Raw genomic sequence first — 27,170 nt, forward strand, 5'->3', positions numbered from 1 at the left:
TGAAAGGTTTTAGGTTGAGACCGCAGCGTCGGTCAGTAGCTAATTGTAAGTTCCAGGATCAGATCTAGAGTTATTTATATTTATCAGTTTCTCGAAATGTTCCACACGTTAAATTCAGCTATTCTGTTACTCTAAGGAATGAACATCCTGATTTTTCAGTGTATGTCGCCATTGTCGTCTGTTTCACTGGACAAACAATCCGTAAAATATTGAGAAAGTTTATCTGAAGGATAAGGTCCCCTGTATAGTTAACTAGGCCATTCCGTACATTAATCTTGTGAAAGCTTTTTTTTCTAAATTTAACAGTTCGGATGTCCATTTTATCCCAAGTCACACAGTTTGGCAAATGAATACTCGAAAATAAGGCACGATGCAACATACGGTTTCAGTCATTTCGTTAGAAAATATTGGCTCTAGTAGAAATCATTCGCAGGGTTTGACCATTACCTGCAACGCATCTGAATAGGCCGCAGAATAACAAAAATTTTCATTTTAAAATATAATTTATTAAATATGCACCCCAATCGCTTCATATAATTTGATAACAGAAGAAAAGTTTACCCTCTTTCTCTATAGCAGTGTTATACAGTGCTATAACTACACTAATCATGTTTATCCTAATTTCGTGTACTGTTAAACTTTACAATAAATATATTTATTAAATTTTAACAAAATATACATTATCACTTACCATAAATGGTATGCGTTTGTTATTTAAATAACATTACGGCACATGAGGTACTGACGTAAACAAACAATATAAATATGTAAGGAAATAGTCGAGATGAACAATGTTAAATAACAATATAAAACGACAGTACCAAAATTGTGCAAATACAACCTCATTCTGTTACACTGTATTATCTACAGAAAAATGATTACAATTACCTTGAGCTTTGTGGTTTTATTGCTTGTATTTCCAACACAGCATTTGTTCGATGTACGAGATCTAAGACTAACATGCAGTCTTGAACAATTTTTACAGGTCATAACATTTTTAATGTTCTCTCACGTAAAATCTTTCATATCCAAATAAATTAAATCTTTATGTACATATATACATCATCAATGACAAAAGTCCCAAGACTGCAATAAGAAAAATACAAATTGTGTAAGTCAACAATGTGAATGGGACTTGAAAGTAGAAACAAGGCAGCAAAGCTGTCAAATGTACAGACAAAAAGCAGGAAATAACTATGCACAAAATAGGCTACTGTCAATTCTGATGCAAAAGGACATTATGTTAAACTGCAAATTCAACATCAAATTTTAATTATGCTCAACAGGTAATACCAATGTAAGTAAAATGTGTAACAAGCATAAGGCTTCAGGCCCATGGCAGTTCAAGTTCACACTTTGAAATGTTTTCCAACTCAGGCTGCATTTTAGTCCTGTATTTCTTTTTTGAACGTTTGGCAATCATCAGTAACATGGTTTTCCCATAATGGTCATCATGGCAGCAGCACCCAAAATTGTGTTTTCTTTTATTCTGATGCAATATTACATAATGGTTAACAGCATAATGACCGTCAATTTTTAATGATAAAATATACGTATCACAGATTTTCAGAAAATGTGACTAGCATGGGTCTTCAAGCCCATGGAACTTCAAAGTCACACCTTGAAAATGCCAATATGTGAAAAATTAAATTTTCACAAAAAAAAAAAAAACTGTTTAACTAGCAGAAAGAATTACCAAACAGACTGCATTGCCTACTGAAGCTGTATTTTAGTCCCATGTTTCTTTCCTGTAAGTTTGAGAACAGTAAGTGACATGATTTTTCTTAAATGGTCATCATGGGAGCAGTGCCCAAAATATTTTTTTCCAAATTTTGATGCAATATTACATAACGTTTAACAGCATAATGACCATCAATTTTTAATAATAAAATATTAGTATTATGGATATTCAGAAAATGTGACTAGCAAAGGTCTTCATGCCCATGGAACTTCAAAGTCACAACTTGAAAATGCCAAAATGTAAACAAGACAGCACTGTCCTGAAATGTGTTTTTTTCCATTTTTAACATTTTTTTAACATATAACAAAATTAACAATTTACTGCCATTTATATATGATCAACTAAGAAAATTGATGAGATGGAAAAAATATCAATAGAACAGTGTTTAATGTCCAATTTCCTCCATTCTGAGTTTCTGAACATAGTGAATGATTGAATCTTACAAACTGCAATGATATGAGTTTATTTCCATTTTTGACACCTTATTACACAATACACGATTACAAGTTTACCATCATTTTTACGTAATCAACTAACAATGTTGTAAAGATGCAGGAAATGTCAAACAAACACTTTTACATATCTTATTAATTAAATAATGAAACTATTAACATGCCTAAGAATTGAATCTGAGGAAATGTGAAAAAACAGCATAACTTATAAAATAATGGTCCGATTATGCTGATTTTCGAACTTGACCTGCATTTTAGTAAGATTGATTACTCCTGTGAGTTTCATGACAACAGGCCCATGGGTTTTCCTTGAAATGTGTTAACAGTGTTGCATATATGCTGAAAAGTGAAAAAACAGCATAACTACTAAAATAGTGGCCCAATCATGCCGATTTTCGAACTTGATCTGCGTTTTAGTAAGATTGATTACTCCTGTGAGTTTCATGACAACAGGCCTATCAGTTTTCCTTGAAATGTGTTAACAGTGTTGCATGTATGCTGAAAAGTGAAAAAACAGCATAAATTCTACAATAATGGCCCGATCATGCTGATTTTCGAACTTGACCTGTGTTTTATGAATATTCATCAGCTCTGTAAATATAAAGCCAAAAAGCAAAACTGTCTTCCACTTATGGTGTTAACGCTGAAAGTGCACGGCGACATGATCGGCGACGGCGACGGCGACGGCGACGACAGACGCAGGTGATGGCAATATGTACAGACACATCTGTGTCTGTACATAAAAACGGATGTACCATTCGCATACATTAAAACAAATTCACCATGCTCATCATCATCAATAAATACTATGAAACTTAACAATATGCTCTGTTGACCAACGCAGAAATCGTCGCAACTTATTCGAAAACGTCCCTGAAAGTCACATGACCCTCCTTTTCACTGACGTCATCATACGCGTCCTGTCTACTCAAGGGCCGGTGACCTCTGATTTGGTCCCTCTCATACCATCCGCCTTGTACGGTCATATACTGGTCCGAGGTTAACACTTTGTATCGTGTTTGTGAGCGTTTGGGCGGGTAAGGTTTCTCGTTCGTAGGGTACCTTCCGGGTACGTGGTACCAGGCAGCTCCGTGGTGGACACCTTTAGAAATGTCCCGAGGCGCTGGGGGAGGTCCCAGGAGGCTCTTGACGCTGCTATGAGGGCCCTGGATAGTGAAGGCATTGTCTATATCTATGCTATGTTCGGTTGGAATGTAACATCTGGAACGGTGGACCTCGTGCGACGTCATCGACGACTGAAAACTGCGCCCGGTCACGCCGGAGATGGCGCTTCCCAGACGACTGAGAATCCCCGACCTTGACCCCGTGTGTGACGTATGAGATCCCGGGGCCTGGTGAGACGCGGCGTGGCTTCTGGCGGAATATTTTTCGAAGAGGGACGCTGGACGAATGGGCACGCTGCGGGTTTTGTTGGCCTTCTTTTTCAAGGCACCACTATGCGTAGTGGGGCTCGCGCTGTGTTGGCTCTCAGTTATGCCGTATTGAATCTCCACTTCCGGGGCAAAACTTTCAATGTGCGTCGGCAATCCGACCGGAGTCGTCGGCTCTTCCTCCTCCGCCGTCGGCTCCAGGGCCATGTGTTCCAACCTAGAGACTAAATCAGCATCGTAGTTATCTCTGTCAAACCGATCATAGGTCATGCTGAGAGAACGCGATTTCATCAAGTTCTTGTGCAGGGGTCCATTGGATTGCTGCTCGTTCTGCCCGTCGCTATGGTACCCATCCTCACTGATCAGATCCCCGCAGGAACCGCCAAGGTCGTTGTTCGTGAATCGACTCTGGGGCCTGCTGGGCCAGTTGCTGTCCACCTGGCTGGTTCTGGTTGAAAGGTACCCGCTTTTTGGCCTCCAAGAGCTTCCGGACTCGGACTTACTGCGTTGGCTTATCTTCATCAAGTCCTTGTCACGGAAACTGAGGCTGCTGCCTGGCCGGTCTCTGGACCTCCTGTCAGTGGGCTTTGCAGGGCCGAAGTCGTATTTGCCCAGTTTCAGGGAAGTTTCTAGGTCCATCAGTGATTTTCGCACGGCCTTGGTGACATGGTGTTGTGCCCCTGATAAAAAAAGAACTCAATGAATTAATCCCTCTCTGTTGAAGCACTTCAAACAGGGTTAATACAAAGATTTTACATAAGCATTTGGTGCATGTGGTGCATTTGTAGCAATTTTGTTATTTCCGGGTCCTTTTTAATATTAATCCCTAATTTCTACAAATGAACAATGCCTTGCTGAAGTACAAGGAAGTCTATTTAGTAGAGACAGCAACTTTTATAGCCAGTAGCCCTTACCTAATTTCTGAGTTCTTATATCCAAGGCTCTCATCATTAGCCCCCTAGCCTCTGTCTTACAGGCTAAGCTACCTTCAGACTTCAGGAGTTTACCTGGAAGGATGAGGACAATCACATAAGTATATTTTACTAAATATACTTAATATGGTGTGATTCAACTGAAAAGGTTCTCTTATATAAATATTAAAAATTTACTATTTAGCCAATTCTGCCAAAAATGCAAACTTATTGACATAACCAAATTTTACTTTAAAATCTTCAGAAAATGATGGTAATTTCTTTATGAATACTCAATACAAATTTATCTTTCGATTGCTTTAACAGAAACATGAGCCAAATCTTTACGCACATGGTTAAATTTCAAAGTCAGATATTTACCAAGGTGAAATAATGTTGTTGCCACTAGGAGGTGCTCTGAGCCAAGACACTGCTCTCTGATTTTCAAAGCTCTCCTGTACAAGTCCTCTGCTTGCGCCTTGTCATATCTGGTAGAAATGGAAAAAATATGTTAACTTTGATAATACATGTTAAAAGTTCATTATTTAAAAATCTAAATTATGAAGAAAAATCTAAGAAGATAAGTTTTAGTTAACTTTGTAATTTCCCTTTTGATCAGATTGTAGAAGATGCCAAGGCAAAAATATTATATTTAATAAAAATGAAAGTTATTTTCAACTTCATTGACTAAGTGACTGAATAAGAACAACTAAGAATGCATATCATTCAGTAACCCTACTCTGTACAAATTACACTGTACTTGACAACACATATTTAACACAGCCAAAAATTCACTAGTTAATCTCCAACTAATTTAGTTCAGCTGTTCATGTATTGTACAGTAAATACAATCAGGTAGGCTCAAATCTAAGTAAATGGCCTGGGTGACAAACTTACCCTCTGGTATTCTCTTTACAGGACAGTAGTCCCCCCAGGTCATTGAGGACTTCGGCCACCACAGGGTGGTTCTTTCCAAACCACTGCTCACGGATGCTCAAGGCTAGTCTGTAGCAGGATTCTGCCTTTACAAAGTCAAGCTGACGCATCCTGGAAGAAAATGATATTTTATGAATTATTCAATGCTTGCACCAGGCTTGAGTCCTAATTTATATTGTGTCTTAATTATCATTCATTCCCTCTTCTGTGCATAATTAATATTGTCACTTTGAAAGAAAAGAGATTCCTTTTGTAGATATCAGCCTCTACATTCTCAAGTACATGTATATATCATGTTCAGTGTCAAATTCATCAGTTACAGATACTGTTAGCTACAATTTTGTGATGTGTAGCTACTTCTCTTTTTGACAAGCTCATATCATCGACCTAAAGCTAGTCATGTAATATTGAAAAGACATAGTTATATACTGTTTTCACATCAAAACAACTGCATTTTAATCACTCTCCCAAATCAACACAGTACTCTCAAACCCCTGAAAATACTCTCTAAGCCCTCACCTCAGCACCCCTAGGTGGTACTGCACCGTGGCTTTCCCTGGCACACTGAAGGCAGACTCCATACACTGCTGGGCCTCCAGCAACTGTTCCTCAGCCTCTGAGAACTTGCTGTCGTAGATCTTCATGGTCCCCAGGCAGTCCAGCAGACGTCCTGAAAGAAAACAAGAAATATTATGTATAAATTATGTCCAATCACAAAGAATTTGATATGAAGTTTTAGAATATACATTTTAATGGGGTGATTATGTATATTACACATGCATCCATGCACTCATACACACACACCATAAGACCATACTTAACTTATAAACAAATTTAAACACATTAAAAACATCACTTCTGCTATAAAAGCATACCTGATATCTAATCAGAGACTTAATATCAAATTAGTAAAAAAAAAAAAAAAAAAAAAAAAAAAAATCCACTGCAGATATTTGATAAAAATATTTCTCACAACCACACACCTTTGGTCTCCAGTGCCTGTGCAAAGTCATCCACCTCAAGTCCCTCATCTTTGTACTCATTCTGCGTCTTCAGCGCCTTCTTGTACCAGGTCTCCGCCATGTCTTTCTTCAGCTGGTAGAGGTAGAGATCGGCCACAGATTCCTGGATCACACACAACAGACGCTGGTCTTCCTCGCTCAGGGGATAGTTCTGTAATAATACACAGAATCAGTGCTGGAATATGGTGATATTTCTTTAATATGACTTATATCTAGGTGTGCTAAAACAAAATGCCATTATTTTATTATGTTGAGAGGACACAAGATTTTTCAATATATACTGAATTGAAAACTTGACTGTCTGGTACGACTGAAATTGCAAAGGGAGTCAGATATTATCATCCATACAAAAAAGAAATCTTTGGTAAAACAACTCTTGTTAACAGAAGGTCCCAAATGCTCAAATTAAACAAAAGTCAATGAGATTCTGCAGTCTTTAACAATACACCTGAATTTAGAGATACCAAAAGTCTAGGATTCTGCAGTATAAACGGCAGAGATGATCAAAATCCATCCTTGAACCTCTTCAGCCAAGGTGTAAACTTACCCTGTACAGTTCCTCATGTGCATATAGCAGGATCTGCTCCGCCTCTTCGAAGCAGCCGAGCTCAGAGAGGAACACGCCCACACTTTTAGCCAAGAACGCCTTGTCTCTCTGCAGCATCACAGGGGTGCTTGGACGGGATGTCTCAGATGCATCTAGAATATTCAAAATCAGTTCAAACTGCTGTCATAATTTATCTTTGAAAATATACAAAGCCAGCAGCCAGCTTTTCTTTAAAATATCTAGTTTTTCTAATCACGATAAAATGCTATCATACACTTATGTCATTACACAACAAAGATTCTGTTTTTCTGTTTAGCTTTTATTAGTATCATGGTAAAAATAAATCACGTGTTTTGGCAACTTCTCATATGTTACAAAAATCAAATTATCTTCAACATTATATTAAAACAATATGCTTCCTCACTGTCCTTACCTGACTGAGATCCAGCATCACTGACCATGGAGCTAAGGCTAGTACTGGACATACTGGAGCTGATACTGGGGGCATCTTCCTGCTGGGATTGCTGCTGCTGAGATGGAGGCTGGAAAATATTACAAACACTTTTATAACGCTGATTTGAAATCTTTAAATCTAATTGCATTGTATCTTATATATACATAATTTGAACTATTTGTGACTTTTGGTTGAGACAGTGTTAACTTCAAGGTGGTAAAATATTACTGGGTGCAAAAATTCAAAAGATGTCACAACATTAACATGCTTCATCCCAACACAAACAATTAGGTCCATAGATGCTTTAACAGTTATAAATACATAATTATAACTAAACAACATTTAAAACTAATTGTTTTTCTATGCCCCTCCCCTACTTCATACACTCAGGTTTGTTTTATTGCCTCAAGTTATTCTCCCCTCATACATTTCTTCAGCCATATAAATAGAATTAATCTTGCAGGATGAACTGTTACTATTATCATTTTTTATTACGTTTACTTGTTTTTGTCCATTTTTGCTTAGAATTTTTTGCCATTCGCCAAAAACAGTTTGATGCCTCTACCTCCCTCTTAAATCCTGCTACAAACTTTTTATTCATGCAATTATTATTTTTTAAAATTTCTCAACAAAGTTAACCCTATACCCATAATTCGTGTGTAGTTGGGAGAAGGTTAATGGTCAGTACCTGGGTTTTGTAAAGTGACCCACTGGAGGTCACTCGGTGCAGGGAGGCCTCGCTGGCGCGGGAAGTTAATATGACGGGAATTACGGCATTTTGCGCTGAACTGACAGAGAACTGTCCAGACATTGGATCGATTTGGTCTGATGAGCGTGCTGGATAGGATGACGACTATATCAAACCAAAGAGAGAGAGAGAGACAAAAAAGGTGTTACACCACAAAAAATTACAAATACAAACACAAAAGTGCAGGTTGTTTTGAAAAAAAAAACATCAATAATTAATAAACTATAATTATAGAAACAACACCTTAAGAAAATCAACTCACAGTACTTATACTATACTAACTAAAACTAGTATTGACGTCTAGGCAGTTCTCACATCACATTCATGCACTTTAAGTCAGCATGCAAATGTATCCTTTCTTCTCATTATTTCTCTTTGGGTTTTTCAAGTTTGGTTTTACCATCTTTTTTTTTAATTTAATACAAATACAATTTTTTATTTTCTGCTATATTTTTTAATGAAAAAGTAAATATTTTCACTGCTTTACTGCATTTTTTTAAGAATATAACTTTCAGAGAACAATGTACTATATTTGACCTTAAAAATATGGACAAAAATCACAAATTATTGGGTCGTCATTTGTGCTATAATTTTTATGTCACTATCCTAATAAAAACTTTTGTCTTCAGCAATCCCACCAAAAACACCTACACACCAATGTAAGCTTTGACAATAAATCAAACGTTCACACACACACACACCAATCTAACTCCTAACAAACTACAGTTAGTACAAACTCACACTTTTTAAAATATATTTCTGACCTATCAACAGATGATGACTCTGTGTTTGATGCCGTTGAGCTTTCCTCATGAGAACTCTGACAGAACACTGGACAACATTTTGTTCATAGTCATAGAACCCATATGCCGATAGTCTAGGCTCTTCGAGTTCAGAAATAAACTTTAAAGTGTTATTATGTCTGGTAATCTCAATAAACACACTAAATCTAGTATTACCTCCACATAAGGTTCTGTGCATTTTAAACTGAGGCCAGGGCAGGCATCAGAGTTCACCAGCATCATGGGATATACAACGCGGGGGTCATAACCCGCGTCCTTGAGCAGCTTCCAGTAATGGAGGAGGTCTAGCTTGCGGCAGTGGTACTGCTTGTCGTCACCAAACATGTCCAAAAACACACTAAGGTAAGAAAATGAAAATTATATGTATTTATTGTTAAAAATTAACTCTTTATCAATAAACTGGTGTATATGACTGTCTTTGTGCTGCATTCTACTTACACATACAGTAAAAGATAAACCAGACAACTGTAGGGCCAAATTTATCTAAATGTACTGAATTTCATATTTCATCTTTTTGATGCAAAAAAATTGTAGCTGATTTACACTTTATTCAAACAGTCCTAGCTTATTTGTAAAAGAGCTAAAACATATTTATCTTGTCTGACATATTCACCTTGGCTGGGACAAAACCTCACAAAGTTTCTCCATATCTCCACAGCGTTCCAGCTGCCATGTCAGCTCATCCGTCCTTCGCAGGGAGTTCTTCTTCTCGTAGAAGTAGGTAGCTAAGACCTGATGGAAATGTTGCTTGCTTGTTTCTTTGTTCTGAGTGAGGCTGAGAGTGCTCTCCACGGCTGCTGGTGTTACGCAACCTAAGAAAGATAGAGGGTGGTATGATCACAGGAGTTATCAAATAATCTTTTCCGCAACAATTCTGTCATGATATCATGCATCAAACTTAATCATTTATCTCTTATGTAATTATCTTCTGATTGAATGCACTTTTTACCATGGAATGTTCCTATTAATTCTTAATATGTTGCTGTGAAATAAGCACCACCTAACCATTATGATATGAAGTTCCCTTGCCTGCTTAATAAGTCAGCTCTATAGCTATAGATTTTCATACAAATTGCTTAGCATTATCAGACAATCCCTTCATAACAATATTCTGCCATGAGATATACTGAAACAATATCAACTGAAAATAAACATAGCTGTATTAATAAGCCTTTTTCAAAAATATCATGCAATAATTGCCTTCAGCACTGCTGTTCAAATTCCTTTAAAAAATATGGGCAACCAGGCAAAAATCCATACACAGTAATAAGTAAACAACCAGGATACTGCTAAGCGGAATAACAAAAATGTTCTTAGTAGGATCTACCTCTAAGGGGAGTGGACTGGCTACAATGAAGGTGGACATACATATCAATACATGACATACAAATAAACCCATAGCTGTGCAAACAACCCTTCACCGTTTGAAACTAAAAAAAAAGCTGCTACTACTATACACATGTAAAGCTATACCATACCTAACCATGTTTTGGGCCATTTCCAGTACGTATCTGAGATAGAATGGTGACAAGTTACACTGCTGTGAAACTTGAGATCGGAACAGTGTCTTCCTATCATGCAGTATGTATGCATGTGTGTAAGTGTTGATTTTGATTTATAATCATCACTCAATACACTTAATAACCATACCCATGCAGATAGAATCATGCTTTTCTTGACCAATGAACAATGGAATATATAATTTTTTTTAAACATACATATCTATAAATCTATATTACACATATAGAATCATCGTATAAGTGTTGTCAGTGGAGCATTTATATCTAAGCATGCAGCTACAACAATGCAACACTCTTATTGGTTCACACTATGCATTACAAGAGCAGTGATTGGTCAGTTTAGTTACCTAGCAACGCATATTCCACGGCCTCCTTGAGGTGTTGATGAAAAAAGTTGATCAGTCCACCAGGGTGCTGTATGAATGATTCCGTGGCAACAGACTGAAGCAGCGCCCAATCAAATGATGTCACAGTAGATTTGCCATGGTAACCAAGCTGCTTTAAGACCTCCAAGATCTCTGATTGGCTAAGGCCCTGACGTGAGCAACACAGAAGGCGAAGTGCATCGGCAACCCAGCCAGTAAGTTCTGAAAATATCAATAAAACTTTTTGTTATTTTTGAGGAAATAACATCATAGCTTTTACCTAAATAATGAAAAGTGAGAAGTGTTTTTAGACAATAATTCTCAATAAATTAAGGAATAATGTCATAGTTTTCACATTCCGATTTATTGACAAATGTTAAGCATTATAAAATCCGTCTTCTTACCTGTTTTTTGACCAACAAATGAGCTATGGCGGAAGTCAGCTTTGGCCTGCTCCGTTGTCCAACCATAGTCTCTAATCCAGCGGTGAATGATCCTCGTCCAGGCGTCCCTGATACTGTAGGCACTCAGGTACCAGTCCAAGTGCTGGTCTAACGCTGTGTAAACGCCAAATACTCTCAGCTCATTGCACAAAACAGACAGAAACAGTGGCCTATCACTGAGCTTGCAACTCACAATGCGCTCAATTTGTTCAGAGTTTAATGACTTGCAGTGCACTGCTAAGTGTTCTTGGATGATTTTGCTCTTTGAGACGTTATCACTGATGAGGGGGACCTTGACAATCTGCGTGTCTCCTCTGTGGACAAGTGAGCGATATGTCAGGTCTGACTTGGCTGTGGTGATGATGATTTTACACTGTGGGGGCAGCGGCATTGGCAACCATGCCATTTCTTTCACCTAAAAATTGTTATTATTAAAAAGGTTTTCTCAGTCTCAGAAAAGTTTTTTTAATGATTCTTAGACAAACTATACCAGTTAAATAATTAGATTATACTGCTGCCTTAAAAAATATACCTTACATAAGGATAATCTGCACAATATACATGTGCATTGATTTTTTTTCATTTAAAACTGTTATCTTTTTTTGTCTGAACACCATTTCTACTATCATAGTTATCAGTATGTCAAGAGCCTTTTTCAATTTAAAGCTAAATTTTGGGCATAAAACAATGTATAGACGGTGTGCTCACCATTTGAGGTGTTAATCCTGAAGTTCCGCCCATTTCATCTATCCCATCAAGCACCAACACACATGGCCCCATAGCAGTTGCTGCGATAAATGCTTCACAGATGCGATGAAAATTTCCCAAATCTTCTGTATTTGTTGACTGGACGGTTTCAGACCCTGAAAATAAAATACAAAGTACTTTAAATTTTTTCCCACAAATATACTACAATTTTTTTGGTAAATAGATATTTACAAAAACTTCGCAGAAAAAAGAATTTGCTGTGCTGGATTTGAAGGATAAGAGGATTAAAAACCATTTCCCTCTTCACACACAGGCTGGGACCACCAGACTACCCCTAATTTTTTCTCCATTTATTTCTGAAAAGTAATGACCAGTTTCTCAACAAAGTCGTTTCTCACATGACCTATCACATGGCCTATCACATGACCTGTCACATAGCCTGTCACACAACCTGTCACAAGGTAACGTGTTCAGAAGTTATGATGGCACAGTGACAAACACAACTTGTCTCCTATGAACACATGAAGGACTGGAGGCATAGCATGAAAATGTTCCAAATTAAGCCAATCACAGGAACAAAATACACATCAATGGAGATCTCATCCTTGGCTATTGTGTTTAACAAATGTGTTCAACTAGATAACAAGCCTGAAGTATTCACCTGTTATTCTGATTACCATCTCAATGACAAAATTTACATGCATTCTTCTACAATATAGTAATCGTTGCCATTAGGGACAGCTTGCCGTAAATGAACATGCAAACTGCAACAAAATGTCATCACCACCAAAGCTAACCAGTAGCCAAATGACTTACTACTTACTTATCCACTTCGAGCCAAATTATGCAGGTTATAAAGATGATTCACAAAGCATCTTTTGCCAAACACCCCTTAGGCCACCATGGCCAGATATTGATTGACTACAGATAAAAATATGACTAACTCAAACACCTAAGAAAAACAAAAACAAAAAGCTTTCTTTTTAGTATAAAAAACCCATTAAAATTCATTTGTATGCACTTGTACATGCCATGAGCAACTTTGCTGGAATTGGGCTAAAATCGGTAACAAGGGTGTAGTGCCTTGGGGTACCATTTTTATAGAGACACGAATGGATTATTGTCATTTAGCATCAAATAGACAACAGGCCAACGGTGGTTTAGGGACACGGTGACAATAAGCTGTGAGATGGGAAAAATCCATTCAGACTGTAAAAGATATTTGTGAATCCATTTTTCTTCAAAATTGCATGACTAGATCAATAGCTGTTGCTATTCAGGAAAAACTTGCGTCAATAAGCGACACCTTCTTCTGTTACTCACAGCAATTTATAAACTTGTGCAAAGCAATTCTGCCAACACAAAATGTCAAAAGAATGAGAAATCTGAGAAAAGCATATGTTGGAAAGGTAGTTTATATAATTTGCGCAGAAAAGAATCCACCAGCCAACTAGAAATAATAAGCTACTCTCCAGATTTACTAAATTTCACTTCCACAGAATGTTTATATAAGTATTCCAGGGTTAAGACTGTCACAGAAAATTCTAGGAAATACATGTCTGACTGCAGGATCCAAGAAGTTAATTTTCATTTGTGCACGAAGGAATGAAAGAGCACATGTATGATATCAAATCAGCTGCATTTTAGTCCTAACAATCAGCCCAGTAAGTTTAAGGATAGTAAATCACACTGTAATTCATTGTGTTTACAGTACAAAGTGAGCAGCAGCTTTGTGACAACAACAAACACAGGATCTGTAAATAATCTGTACATAAAAAGATCTGTACCTAATCTGTACATAAAAGGATATCAACAGTTTCAGAATTTAAACTTTCACATGCAAAATGAAGTAAATTTCATGACATCATATGCATATCAGATGTGCATCTGTATATTGCTTTTAATGCAGAAAAGACCCCACAAAAACAGTTACAGAGTTACAGGGCAATGACCCTTGTCTGGGGCATTAGGTCAGACCTACCCCCCCCCCCCCCAAAAAAAAAAAAAAAAAAAAAAAAAAAAAAAGTGCCCTTTCATGTGAACATGAGCACAGGTCATACACAAACTGAACATCATTCTTCTAAAGATATAGAGCAAATAAAAAAGCAAACTGAGTTCACAGATAAGAAAGGCCACTTGAGGTAATAGACTTAGTACAGAAAATTAATGGGCCATTTGTAAACCCAAAACTGTCACATTGACTTTGATTTCCTGTTCACCAGCAAAGCTACCAAGTGCAAGTCAGGAGGATAATAGAGCTTGGGGAGGCATGAACTTGCCCTCATATTAAAATGTACATATCTTAAACTTGCTTCCACTGTAAAGAATATTTTAATATGTAAATGTTAAACGATGAAATTTAGTCAGTGGTTGGTTTAAATTATAGTGGTTTCAAACGAAAACATAGTCCTTATTTCCGAGGTTAACATTGCACCCACATCCATCAAGATCCTGTTTCAGTCCTAGCTTTCCACTGTGCCCTAAATTCACAGTTTATAGGTGTATTGATTGCAAACAAAGTGCAGGTTAAGAGTTGACAGGGTTGTAAAGAAAGGGTTGCTTTGAAAAGACCCTACTAAAACGTCTACACACAAACAAACAAAAACAAAACGTTTTTTGTTGTTGACTACTGTTGCTAGTGTTGTGTTCCTTAAACAAATCCTTGTTATAACGGTACCAAAGGAAAAAAAAAATGGTATTACTGCAATAGTGGGGTTATCCGCTGTGTTGAAAATAAATGCTCATGCCCCACATTAAACTAATTTTTTTGCTAGAGGAAATTCTGAATCACGTTTCCACAACAATGGTTTGCATGCAACATGAACATCTTTTCAGTTACAAACCAGTGACCCCAAACTAATAAAACATGAAATGCTGCATATAAATTCAATGACTAATAACAATTTAGTGTCACAAAAACAACAAAACGTGATTTGTTAGAGCTGCTTTTCTTATCATGCTTTTGATCATCATGCAACTTTGCTTTGTCTTGTTCCAGGTTTGTAAGCATGAAGATAATGGTAGACATTATGGTTATCTTAGATACACTAGTATTTACATTTCACAGGTTGCGTTTATCTTTCAGCCAAGCAGTGATCATTTTAATGAGACCTTTTCAATCTTTTCCTTTAAACAAAATCTTGTTAAAAAAAAAAAAAAAAAAAGAAAACGCACCTGAGCAGTGGTATTCCTCCCTGAGCTCTAAAGTGCACCTGCGCATGAACGACGCAATATCGGTGCTGGATGAGTTGCTGCCGACGTAGTGTGCGATGACTTTGATGTCTGGATGATCCTTTGAAAAGCCTTTGACCCAGTTAGAAAGCACCGAGGTCTTGCCACAGCCGCGCTCTCCTACCAGTAGGAGTAACGACTGGTAGCTGATAGCCTGGGGCTTCCTGCAACAAAAGATAGCAAGACAATAGAACATTTTTATTAAATAAAGATTTCTCTCAGCTTGAAATAAAAAAAATAATAATAATAATACAACAGTGTACAGGAAAGGGTTAAAATGCTCTAAAAAAAGGGAAGGTACCTGGATATCTTTGTTCTGTATTCTAGGTGAATAGTTACAAAATTTACCAAATCTGCACGTTGCCAAAGAAGTGAAAGAAAATATTTCTTCACATTATTGGAGCAAAATCTAGAGACCCATAAAGAAGCTGAAGATGATGCTTCAACAATACTGTTTAGTTTTTTAAAAATACTTTTTAAGAGGGTTACTCAATGTGTCAAAAGATTCAGCACCAACTATAAATACAGCATTAAAGACAAAGAAGAAAATGACTGGTCATTCAATGTCAAAACAACTGCCAACCATAGAGTAATGGATGCTGCGGGGCACAGGGCAGATGCTACGGTCACAACCCAGAGCCATTAATTCCGGACACTGACCATGCCCTGGACATTGACACCTGTGTGTACCTGTAGTGGACAGCCACCTGGACAGTGGGCAGTGAGTCAGTTAAAGCAGTTACTCCCTCTACTGAATCACAACAGCTTATATTAATTAGGGCATAAAGTTCATATATACTTATTTACTGTACTTTTTTTGTTGTTGTTCTTTTTATCATGCCAAATTAAAACCCTACTAATACTCTGATATTAAATTTCTGATGAAGTAAGACAACTACAGGGCTAAGTGTATTAATAAATAAAAATGCCCAAATCCTTGTGAACAGTGGTGTAGCCTGATATTAGTGGAAGACATCATGGCAAATGCTAGTATTCCATGATTTACGTAATGAAATTGTCCTTCTTCATTCCACGCATACTCTAATTCTTATTATAAGTTTTTTTAAAACCTCCAACTATGTTATCTTAAAGATGGATCAATAAAAGAATGAAGAATGATACCCAAACATTTTTGAGACATCAGTAATTTAATTTTTAAGATAAAGATAAAAAGAATGTGCAAAATGCTGTTGTTTTTCCTCAAATCATTCAGCTATACAATCTTAAAGATGAAAAAAAATGTTACGCTATCAATTTTCATAAGCACAACTTCAAAAATTTTAATTGTAAGTCTCCATCAAGATAAAGATAAAAAGAATGTGCAAAATGCTGTTGTTTTTCCTCAAATCATTCAGCTATACAATCTTAAAGATGAAAAAAAATGTTACGCTATCAATTTTCATGAGCACAACTTCAAAAATTTTAATTGTAAGTCTCCATCAAGATCAGTAAAGAATGAGGAAATGTTTCTGATCAGGGATAAGCAGACAGGAAATTTATGGCCTATTGTTACACCAGACAGAAGATGGGACGATAAGATGCTTTCTCTCTCTCTCTTGATCTTTTTTAACGTCACAATTTCACAGTTCAGAGGATGGTTCTGTGGCAGTGAGGGTCACATGCAAGTGAAAAATTACACAGTTATCAGGAAACAACTTTGCCTTACTATCATCAGAAACATTCTTAATAATTGTGGAATCTTATTATTACAGTGGCATATTTTCATTACAGTGTGTTTATGAAATATTTGTGGCAACTGGACAGTTTTTTATGAATGTAGACAGTACAAAAAACTTTTTGACCACAAATACCAATGACAGTAATGTGTCGTCTGATAAAAAAGGAATGCATCAAGTTCAAATCTTAAATCATTTTCAAATACCTTAAAGCTTACTGTAATTCATTTATTGTCTGGTGGTTTAGAACTACTATGCCAAGTAAAATTATGCTCATCAGAAGGAAATAACTGTTTTAGTCAAGTTGACAAAAAGAAATAAATTTCAATTCTAATTTTTGTCCAAGATATGTTGTTACTGCTTTTATTTGTATGTACCTTAAAGCTTTACAGGGATAAAACATACTAAAGATAGTTGAGGTAAAAAATTCATTATATATTTTTTCTTAAATTTAAGTTCAAGAGAATATTACAAGTCAGTTGACAGGACACTGACATCAACAATAAAATCACATTGGACTTCAAAATGACAACAGGACATTGTGTTTTGTTTACCCTACAGAAATATATGTGCGTGTACTGAATAGGTTTAAAATAACCTAGTTCCCAAGCACCCACATACACATAGACATAAATATGGATCCTTTGAAGGAACTTGACCACATCCAGGTCAAGAAACCAAGTACCACAAAACATCTCCCACCAAATGATACTTCCGACTTCAACATCTTTTATAACACAGCAACCAAAAAGGGGGCAAAGTTCAAGTAGTATATTTTTTGGTGTGTGTGTGTGTGTAGGAATCACCTGTAAGTGCTATAGTAGTATGATTAGAAGTTAGTGACAGGCAATTAATTAGACTGTCAAAAGAAAACAGTCAAGAATAAGCCTCCTTTTTAAGATGCTTGATCAAAATTCTGACCATTGGATAAACTTTTAGAAATTAAAAAGGCTCCACCACACTTGAACTTTTTGGCGTTTGGTACAATTTACACAGTGACACAACAAACTGGCAATTATATTGAACAAAAATGGAACATTTTGTAAACAAGCACTCCAGTAGTTGCCATAGTTACAAACATGGACAAGGTGGTATTGCTAGACTCCAGTAGTTGCCATAGTTACAAACATGGACAGGGGGGTATTTTAACTAACAGGTGTTTGTATACCTGCCATGGTGACAATCATATTTCTAATAATACCCCAATACCTGACACCAGACTCCTTTGGGTTTGTTATGTTTTTTTATTATTAGAAACAAAATTACCTTTAATAACATGACATTAGTCACAAGAATGAATCATTACAAAAATATCACCAAATTAACAAATGGGAAGCAAATGAAAGTAATCAAAAAGAAAAAAAATCTCTCAGTAATGAAGAAAATGGGCAATGTATCTGTGAAATGATATGTTGAGTCAGGGAAATCAAAATAATGAGAGTCTTAGTATCCAAAACCTATCAAATCTCTTGGTTTTCAGATAAAATACCTGGCAAGACCAGGAAACAGGCTTTTTTTTTGACATACGAAACTTAAACTATTCTGAAACGTGAGCCCATGTTGACTCAATGCCCCCCACTTCTTAATTAAGGAACACAAAATGGCTTTTTTTTATATATTTTCTCACAGCCACCTAAAATTCCCTTTGAAAATATATAATTTTCCCAGACACAAGAGTGTAGAAGGCGTGTGAATTGTCACTCTGCGGTACAGCTGAATCACGAGCACTGGAGCAATTCCACGGGAACACGATGTGTCAACTTGGCCTTGTAATGTTACCTTTTTCATCACTTCTTTAATGAATCACGATGTTCTTTGACATGGGATCTCGCCCTCAAAGAAACTCAGAAAACTGCTTGGTGACTGACTCCCATGGAAGTGCCTATAATTTGCATCTAGATCCAAATCAGCCATTTCTCCTACTTCAAATTTTTACAATTGTTTGAAGTATTTCATAAAATCAAACCATCTTTTCAAGATAACACTAAATATGTATAGCATTATATATATGAATGTGAGCAACTGGTTTTGAGTTACATTTATTTAATATTCCTTTCACTCATTCTATTTTCCTTAAGCCAATGTTAATCATGTCACTTCGTGTCACTTCACATTTGGCAGAAACTGATATCTAATTTTAGAATCATAACCTATTAAAGAAAAAACATGGTGCCATCATTGAACTGGTTTTAACCCTGTCCTTGATTTATTTTGGAAACAAACAAAAACCTTATCTATTTTTGACAACATTTTAGGTGGAAATGTTTTTTCTAGATATGGTGACAGTGGAGAGGGAGGGGGTGGGGGAGGGGGGGGAATCCGAGTGGTAGAAATCTTCTGACAGGTAAAAAAAAATACATTACACAATTACCACATGCACCGAATAACGTCAGACCTATCCGTCCTAGTTAACGATCCTTCATTTCAATCCAGCATTAAATGGTAAAAACATGTGTACCATTTCTCAATGGTTTCCTACCCCGTGACGGCATAAATCTACAAAGAAAATCAATTCACAGGCATGACATCCTGTTTTAGCTGAATTCAAGACAGCCTCATCAAATAGCACGATTCTCTGTGTCTGACGCCCACAGGCCAAGCACGACCCTATATCTTGCCTAAATAATAATAATAATATACCTTTACCTATCAGTGCTGAACCTGTCACAATTGATGCCTTCTTATCTATGCTTCCTTTTATATTTTGTGAGGAAGGTAAAATAGAGAGGCATAAAAATACTATAGAATCATATCTAGGAACAGAATTAGGGACAGGGATGTAAACTTTAGACAGTTTTGTAACACATAATCATGATGTCACAATGATGGTGAGATATACAAAATGTGTGTGTGTGTTTGTGTGCGTGTGCGTGTGTTTGCCGACACTCAAACATGCAAACATGTAGCAAAAAGTCTACTATTCAAAAACATATCTCGTAGACCTGCACATGTGTGTCTTTGTGCCATAACTTGCATGTATATGTTCATGTTTGCATGTAAGCACATGTACTTGTGTGTATGCACGTGTTCTGTATGAACATATGAGCCACTGTGCATGCTATAGTGTTAGACTTCAACAACCAATTTCAAGGACAAAGAATAACCAATCAACCCACCTTTTTCTGAGAGCACTAAAACTCTGCTGCTGATACACGTGATAGCGGTGGTTGTTCTTCTTCTCCAACTGAAAGTTTTCCATGAAGTCCACTTGTTGGTCTTCTGCTGCCTTTTCAGCAAAGTCTGTCAGGTCTGTTTTCACCCCCTCTAAATCCTGAGTCGAAACGAACACGTGTCTGCGACTTTCCGCAAAAGCCTCGTGTGCCATCCATTCTCTGAACTGCAAGGCGCCTAGGATGAATAAATGAGAACTTTTAGTCATTTGAAATAAAATTTCAAATGAAAACTCCTTTTTAGTACCTATGATACATAATACAAATAATAATAATTATAATAATTTACTAAAAGAAGCATTCTTTCTTAGGCTTGAGGGTTATGAAGACACTTGCAATAAGAAAAATTATTATTTTTCTTAAAGAGATTAAGACCTGATACCCAAAAGAAATTCTACTTTCAACATCAATACACTTCAGAAATAACCACAAAATACACAAAAACAATCCCACTGAAATTAGTTTCTTAAAAAAAAAACTGACTCAGTGTACGTGTTTTGGTAATCTGGTAAATGCTGGGTGACCAATACCTCAGTATTTCAAATAAACATTTTTGGGAATTCATTAAAGCCCTATCATCTCTGTTGTTCATGTTTGACTGTTTTTTCCCTCAAAAAGCATGCATGCCTTGCAGAAATATTTACATAATATGTTCCCAGAAAAACCTGCATCTAATTCCTTTCCATTGTATTTTTCTTGGAATATTGAACATCTTCTAAGTAAAAAGGAACTGTAGGCTGCAAGGTATTAACATGATAAAAAAAAAAAATCAACAGGACTTCCAGTGAACTTAAGCCAGGAAATAGTCAAGGAAGTAGCCCAAGTCTGAAGTCCAATATAGCGTACTTTTTTGGTATTTTAATCTTAAATAACAAGTCCAGGACAAGGCTATGCAGTTGGTAGCTGATTTCACAGCTTCATTTAATAGTAAATCTTTTTTCTTTCAAAATTCATTTTTAAAAACCACACAGAGATAGTTCTATGTAGGTATTTACAGCCACTGAAACCATCTAATTCAAGACTACTAGTAACTTGCAAGTGTCATAATGAAATGCATCATTTCCTAGAAGCAATAGAAATTATGTTATGGCCAATTAATCCCATTCAAGTAGCAGTGCCAGCTAGGTGTTGAAATAAATACAACAAACTGATGGAAATTCTCATTGAAATTATGGCATCACTCAGTCAAGATCTTACTGTAAGTGAAGGCTTATAAATGTACGCTTAATTACCAACCTAACATGTATGAGCTTGTGTTCATGGTGCAATACATCTACTAGTACAGGTGTGTTCACATGGGAACTCATCATTACCTGTGCACATCATACTAAAGAGTGACACAGGAAGACATGAGGGGGGCAGGGTCAACTTTCTAAACCTCAAATAAAATCTGTTACAGAATACAGTAATAAAAGCTAGGCAAAATCTGCCAAAAATTGCATGCAATCTTCAAGAGCACAATCTCCTAAGAGTTCTCGTTTAATCAGGCAAGATCAATTTATCCCACAGACTCAGTCTCAGTGAATCCTTGTCTGTGCATGTTCCAAAGAAATAATGCACAGACTGTTTTGTAAATATATATATATCTAGATATTGCTGCACACATATTTCAATATGCAAGATAAGAGAGAATGTTGATAACCTGTCACACTCAGAATCATGCCCTGCTAATTTTAAACTAACAAATATGTCACGAGGCATCAGGTGGAAGGTGGTAATCTATTAATAATCACTCATAACTTAAATACTGGAGTGTGCGCCTTGTGCAAATTTTGCAGATACAGGTTCCATCAATGGCTTCCTACTCTGAATTAAGCAGCCAGATACAATTTGATATCTCCGTCAATTACTGAACAAATTTCCACCCACTTGTGAATTCCTGCCGACATGCAATAGGATTTTTCCACTCCACTATCTCATTGCCAATTAATTCTAAGTACAAACAACAAGATTTTCATTGAAAATAACCTGTAACAATTGTCTCCAGGGAGCAGCTTCACAAGAAGTCAAGCCAGATGCTTTGAAGCACATGCTGAATAAGCAAATGGTCTGTAAAACTAAACAAAAGGGCTATATGGCAGAACTGCTCTCCAATATCTCACATTTCTCCTTTGTTCCTTTCCATTTTGCACACACGGTGATTTAATAACAAACACATCTACCACTATTTTCAAACAAAATCAAATTTTAACAATGCTGGGCACCACTTGAGCAGACAACCAAGCTGGAGTATGCTCAGCAGAAACAAATTAACCATAAAAACAATGATTTCTCAAATACCCCCACCAAGTTTTATCAATTGTTCTCTCACTGTAGTGGCTTATTATTCTACAATATCTGGCTGCAGAAAGAGATAGACATGTGATGATGAAATTAGGGCTGACAATAAAGAGCCAATATTCTTTCAAACAACCCATCCTGAAAGATGTTAACTCAGAGGGAGAAATGGCAGAGGAAAGTGTACTAGTAGTTGCCTGTGACCCCCCCCCACCCCCACCAACCCACCCTTTCTTACACAAAAGCTGGGAAAAAGGCTGACGTATATCAAAACCAGATGCCAATTTCTTTACTCAAAGCACTCCAGCAAGTTGAATACAGTATATAAGGCCCCTGGATGCAGTCCCCAAACCACATTTTAAAGTAAGCCATTTAGACAGAAAATAAACCACATTTCCAAAATCTACAAAAGAGCTGCCTGCTTGACAGCCATGGCCAGGTCAAGCAAAGAAATAAATCATGTAGGAAAATTAAGACAGTTCTTTACAATGGACAACAAAGGGACCCACTTTCAGTGGCATAACTGTAACATTCCATACGAGTTCATGCCAAAAGAATGCCCAAAGCTTGCATTTTTCATTTTTAGGTCATCTGAGTATCTTCATGAGAACAGAGGCTGTTATGCATGTGCTGCTAGAGAGCAGTTCCACTGCACATGGCAAAACACATGGGAATATTCAGTGAACATTGCATGCTAGCTGGCTGTCTGCTGGCATCTGGTTGCAGGTCATTTCAGGGGTTTTGTTTTAAATCAATTTAATAAGCCTACTGATAAGATATTTGAATTTCCATCAAAATTAGTGACACAGAAGCAAAATGTTTATATGAATATAAATCAATATGTTAAGGTGTCACTGACACAGTAACCTCTTTCCCAGAAGACAAGAAGTTCATCTTTTTTTTCAGAAAATCCTGAGGGTCTGAGTTCATGTTGCTTTTTGTCTATTACCTGTAACATATGATATAACAAGCAAGCCTCTTACATATATAACTTTTTAGATTGAATGTAGGCTGTATTACAGTCAACTTTGCAATGATTCAAACAGAGCCCATTAACCTTAAAATTCTTTGGGCCTCTGTTAAAAAAATAAGTGTACACCAAAACTGTCCAAAGGTAAAACATTTCTATTCCCAGGGTCAAAGGTGACAGGAGCACCATGAAACAATTTGGCCAATGTATTCACACTGGAAGAAGAACTTCCTCAAAATTAGCCTTTTAATGTCTCCTGTCTACGCCCCCTTAATTTGGGACTCCAGAAAGGGGATTCCCCTCGCTGCTTCTCTATAGGAAATGGATTAGATAAGCAACTTAATCAGGTATTTCGCCATTCAGGTTTTCCCTAAAAAGGAGTGTGCTCTGACAGGTATTGCAACACGTTGATACCTGTCAATGGCGACAATGTCAACAGCATTGTTTGCTACTTATCACAAGAACCGGATATTTTGTCAGCAGAAGAAATGGGCACCTGTTGGCCCTTACTGTAACATGATGTAACATGGTCTTATTGGTTCTGGACAGCAGGAGGTCCAATGTCAAGATGGAATGCCAAGCACGTTAGACAGGATACAAAGCAATTCCTGACATAGTACTGTATGTGATCATATGATAAGTTCCAAGGCCCACATAAAAATGTGCAATGTGATCTACTAATACAAATGTCATGCTGTCTTTTATCCAAAACTTCCACCTTTGTTTGTCATCATGATCTACCTGTTTCATCTTACAGTTGGAAAAAAATTTGCAGAGAAAAATTCCAATTTAGGCTGCATGCTTGGAGTGCTTAAATTCTTAATTCATGAGTCCATTACATAAGAAGACATTACTAGTTTAAAGAAATCGGAAATGACAGTTTAAGATTTATGTTGGCATTCAAAGTCAACAAGCATGATGACAGTGTACACAAGGAGACGTGTCTAAACACGACACCATAAATCACATGGGAGAATAAATCGGTCAACGTGAAAGGCAAGCCTTTCAAAACAAGAAAATAAGTGACATGAGAGAGTAAAACAGTAAAAATGTCAGACTGAGTGTTCTTTGACAAAAAATAAATAAATAAATAAATAAATAAATACATAAATAAATGCAGTCAATAAAAAAAATAAAAATAAAAAAATGGTGGATGTGATTTGATAGGTGAAATGATATGGTGCACAAGATAAATTATGCACATATCATTCGGATTTCTTAAAATGAAGAAAATAACTACAAATTATAATAATAATAATTATAATAATATAACAATAATAAAATATTTAGTTACCTCTCTCATTCAGAGTGTCCTCTAGTGGTGGGTAAAGTTGATCGATAACTTTTAACCAGTCTTGCAGAATCAACTGCCCAAGTTCCTGAGGAGTGCGGTAATATTTCACAGGCAGTCCTTTCTTCACAATCCTCTGTTTTAACTCCCTCACTTTCAGTGTCTCGTACTCTGACTCTGGGTAAAAGACTTTCAGTTTGTTCTTTCTCTTTTCCTCTGGCAAGTCCACATATAAATAATCTACATGCTCTGGTTGGCGGAAATAAAAATAACAGTGTTTGCTATCGTTTAAGAAAACTGATTGCATAATTTCAAGTTCTGTGATGCTGCTCTGTTGGTGCGCCTCTTGTAGCACCCATTTGTGGCCTCCAGCTGCTGCCACCAGTAAGTTTTTATCCAACCAGAATGCATCTTTTGATAAGTCCTCGTAATTTTCTGGCACTGGAGGGGCATTTGGAGGTCTATGTCCCCCATATCTCTCCCCAAGGAGTCCAATAAAGAAAGGTGCACTTTTATTGATATATTCTAAACAAAGCTGCAGAACGTGTCCCGAATTGGCTTGTGCATCGTTAATCCCCCAACGTAAATCAACTGGGGTGAAAGAGGTCCCCCTCTCCCTGCATACTGAGTCTATCGTTGGGAAGACTTTTTTGGTCAAATATTCTCTCTCACGTTGAAAGTCTTGAAATGTTGAGCTGATGAAGGGGCAGACAGGTTTCCTGAGGTGAAACTGCTGCTTCACGTGAGATAACGAGCGGTGCAGGCGCGGCGTTGGCGGCCCGCTGTCATCACTGTCACTAAAGAATGAATTTGCTCCCATATCTGCATACTATTTCTAAGGGAAAAAAGGAAAAAAGTCATTTGAAACATGCAACCGATAAAAAGAAAGAAAGAAAAAAACAAAACAAACAAACTCCTCACTAAATGCATTCCCTGCTCAGCATGATACTAAACATTTCAAGTGTGCTCACACTACCTTTTCCATCGACATAACTCCTCACAGTAAGACACTCACAATAAACTGCCTAACATTTAAACACTCACTCAATATATAAACATATATGCAAATGACATACAGTAAAGTGGCACATCGTACGAGATCATTTTCAGATCACCGAGAGACAAGCTATTAATTACCGCCAATTTCCTGTGCTCCAGTTCTCCTATCACTAAAATCTGTAACAGAAGTGGTTAACGTCTCTCCGCAACTTGATGATATATCAGTTTGACCACGCGACTCAAAAATGATGCTGATTCATAAATTTTTATCTCCATTGTTGAAGTCCCCTGACCCCAAAGATACTGGAGAGACCACGTGTTGTTTTTACTAAACAAGGGAACTCCTCCAAACTGTTCAAACTTCAAAAACTAACCATATGAATGATTCACTAAGGTTATCACACTGCAGCATCACAGGTTGATGTGAACATCAGATTTCCCATACTTCAGAATAAAGCTGACTCACAGGCCTAAACTCCATTTACAAACACAAAAGGATATCCCTGCCTGGGACCAGACAGCGCTTTGCTGGCTAAATTTAACCGCAGAGAAAATCCCCAAGATTTTCCTCACTCTAAATCCTCCAATATTGCACAAGCTTCACCACTGGGGCCATCATCCACTTACCTCATGAAAAATCTATAGTAGCATAAACAAGTTGCGGATGTTAGCAACCTCCCGCGGTCATTCTAGCGCTGCTGCTGCACGTAGTAAATAATAGCACAGCGTATCCGTTCTACGGCATTATACCCAGGCAAAAGGGGTCGAGATCACAAAAAGGGGGCGCCTGGCGGGACAATAAATACATGAGTCATGAGGAAGTACCTGCTGACGTCATCCAAGGGGGACAAGATACATTTGGTGACACGCGGCTCCGGTGGATTCACCTGAGTTGCGGAGTGCGACAGCGAAGTTGCTTATCTCATGTTTCAGTCGCGTTGCGCATTCTTGACGTAAACTAAAATTGGAGTGTTCGTGCACCGAGACAGACGGATTAATCCGTTGACTTAACTACTTACCCTGACCACGCAAATATAGTATTTACAAAATACAAGACTTGCACTGCTTTGCAACAGTGGTGTTGAGCAATCCCCCAGAGGCCAGAAACTTACAGGCATATTTCTCATTAACAACGTCCGCGCCCAGCCCAAAAAACTTTCCCAAATATTGCACAATCCTATCAGCAGCAACATTTTTCTAAAATACATACTTTTCCTTTATCAGGCTCGGGTCTTCTTGTTGCTAGTCGCATATTCCATATTATCTACGTCATCTTAAAATAGTACAAGCTCCTTCTAAGATCAATAAAAGCAACAGGTCCCTCACAACACATCAAATATTTACCGGAAGTTTATTTAACTGATGAACTGTGGGAAAGAAATCCAGGAAGGAGAACAGAGGTCAAGGTCGGGTCAGGGTCACGGGGCCGAAGCGAGGATTTCCAATCCGGCACTAAGTGACCAATCACGACAGGCCACGCTCGGACGTAACTTTTACTTGGTGTTATTTGATTGG

The 27,170-nt window shown here is 37.2% G+C and overlaps 1 protein-coding gene across 6 annotated transcripts; it reads right to left on the bottom strand.

The window, feature by feature from the left end:
• Positions 1-484: 484 nt before the first annotated feature.
• LOC106155238 (putative tetratricopeptide repeat protein 41) lies at positions 485-27,045 on the bottom strand. 6 transcript variants are annotated; one of them, XM_013529962.3, is made up of 19 exons: positions 26,866-27,045; positions 24,660-25,491; positions 20,065-20,296; positions 15,216-15,436; positions 12,042-12,196; positions 11,295-11,748; positions 10,873-11,112; positions 10,484-10,516; positions 9,619-9,817; positions 9,162-9,342; positions 8,143-8,307; positions 7,434-7,542; positions 7,001-7,152; positions 6,415-6,604; positions 5,951-6,101; positions 5,393-5,542; positions 4,877-4,983; positions 4,499-4,591; positions 485-4,264 (listed from the first exon to the last, which is right to left on the bottom strand). In XM_013529962.3, exons 2-19 carry the CDS (start codon positions 25,474-25,476, stop codon positions 3,051-3,053), a joined length of 4,863 nt encoding a protein of 1,620 aa, XP_013385416.2. In that variant the 5' UTR covers positions 25,477-25,491; positions 26,866-27,045; the 3' UTR covers positions 485-3,050. The 6 variants fall into 6 exon arrangements, with proteins under 6 accessions (XP_013385416.2, XP_013385417.2, XP_013385418.2 ...); XM_013529963.3 differs by lacking the exon at positions 26,866-27,045 and adding an exon at positions 26,283-26,563; XM_013529964.3 differs by lacking the exon at positions 26,866-27,045 and adding an exon at positions 25,794-26,227.
• Between the last annotated feature and the right edge of the window lie 125 nt (positions 27,046-27,170).

This window comes from Lingula anatina, chromosome 6 (assembly GCF_051362555.1).
Source record: "Lingula anatina isolate TDL-2025a chromosome 6, LinAna3.0, whole genome shotgun sequence".
In the NCBI taxonomy this organism is placed as follows: Eukaryota; Metazoa; Brachiopoda; class Lingulata; order Lingulida; family Lingulidae; genus Lingula; species Lingula anatina.

Coding starts and splice junctions, on each gene's coding strand:
- LOC106155238 (XM_013529962.3), bottom strand. CDS start 25,476: ATGGGAGCAAATTCATTCTTTAGTGACAGTGATGACAGCGGGCCGCCA. Junction 15,437..20,064: donor TTTAGTGCTCTCAGAAAAAG/GTGGGTTGATTG, acceptor CTTTTGTTGCAG/GAAGCCCCAGGCTATCAGCT. Junction 11,113..11,294: donor ATTTGTTGGTCAAAAAACAG/GTAAGAAGACGG, acceptor TGATATTTTCAG/AACTTACTGGCTGGGTTGCC.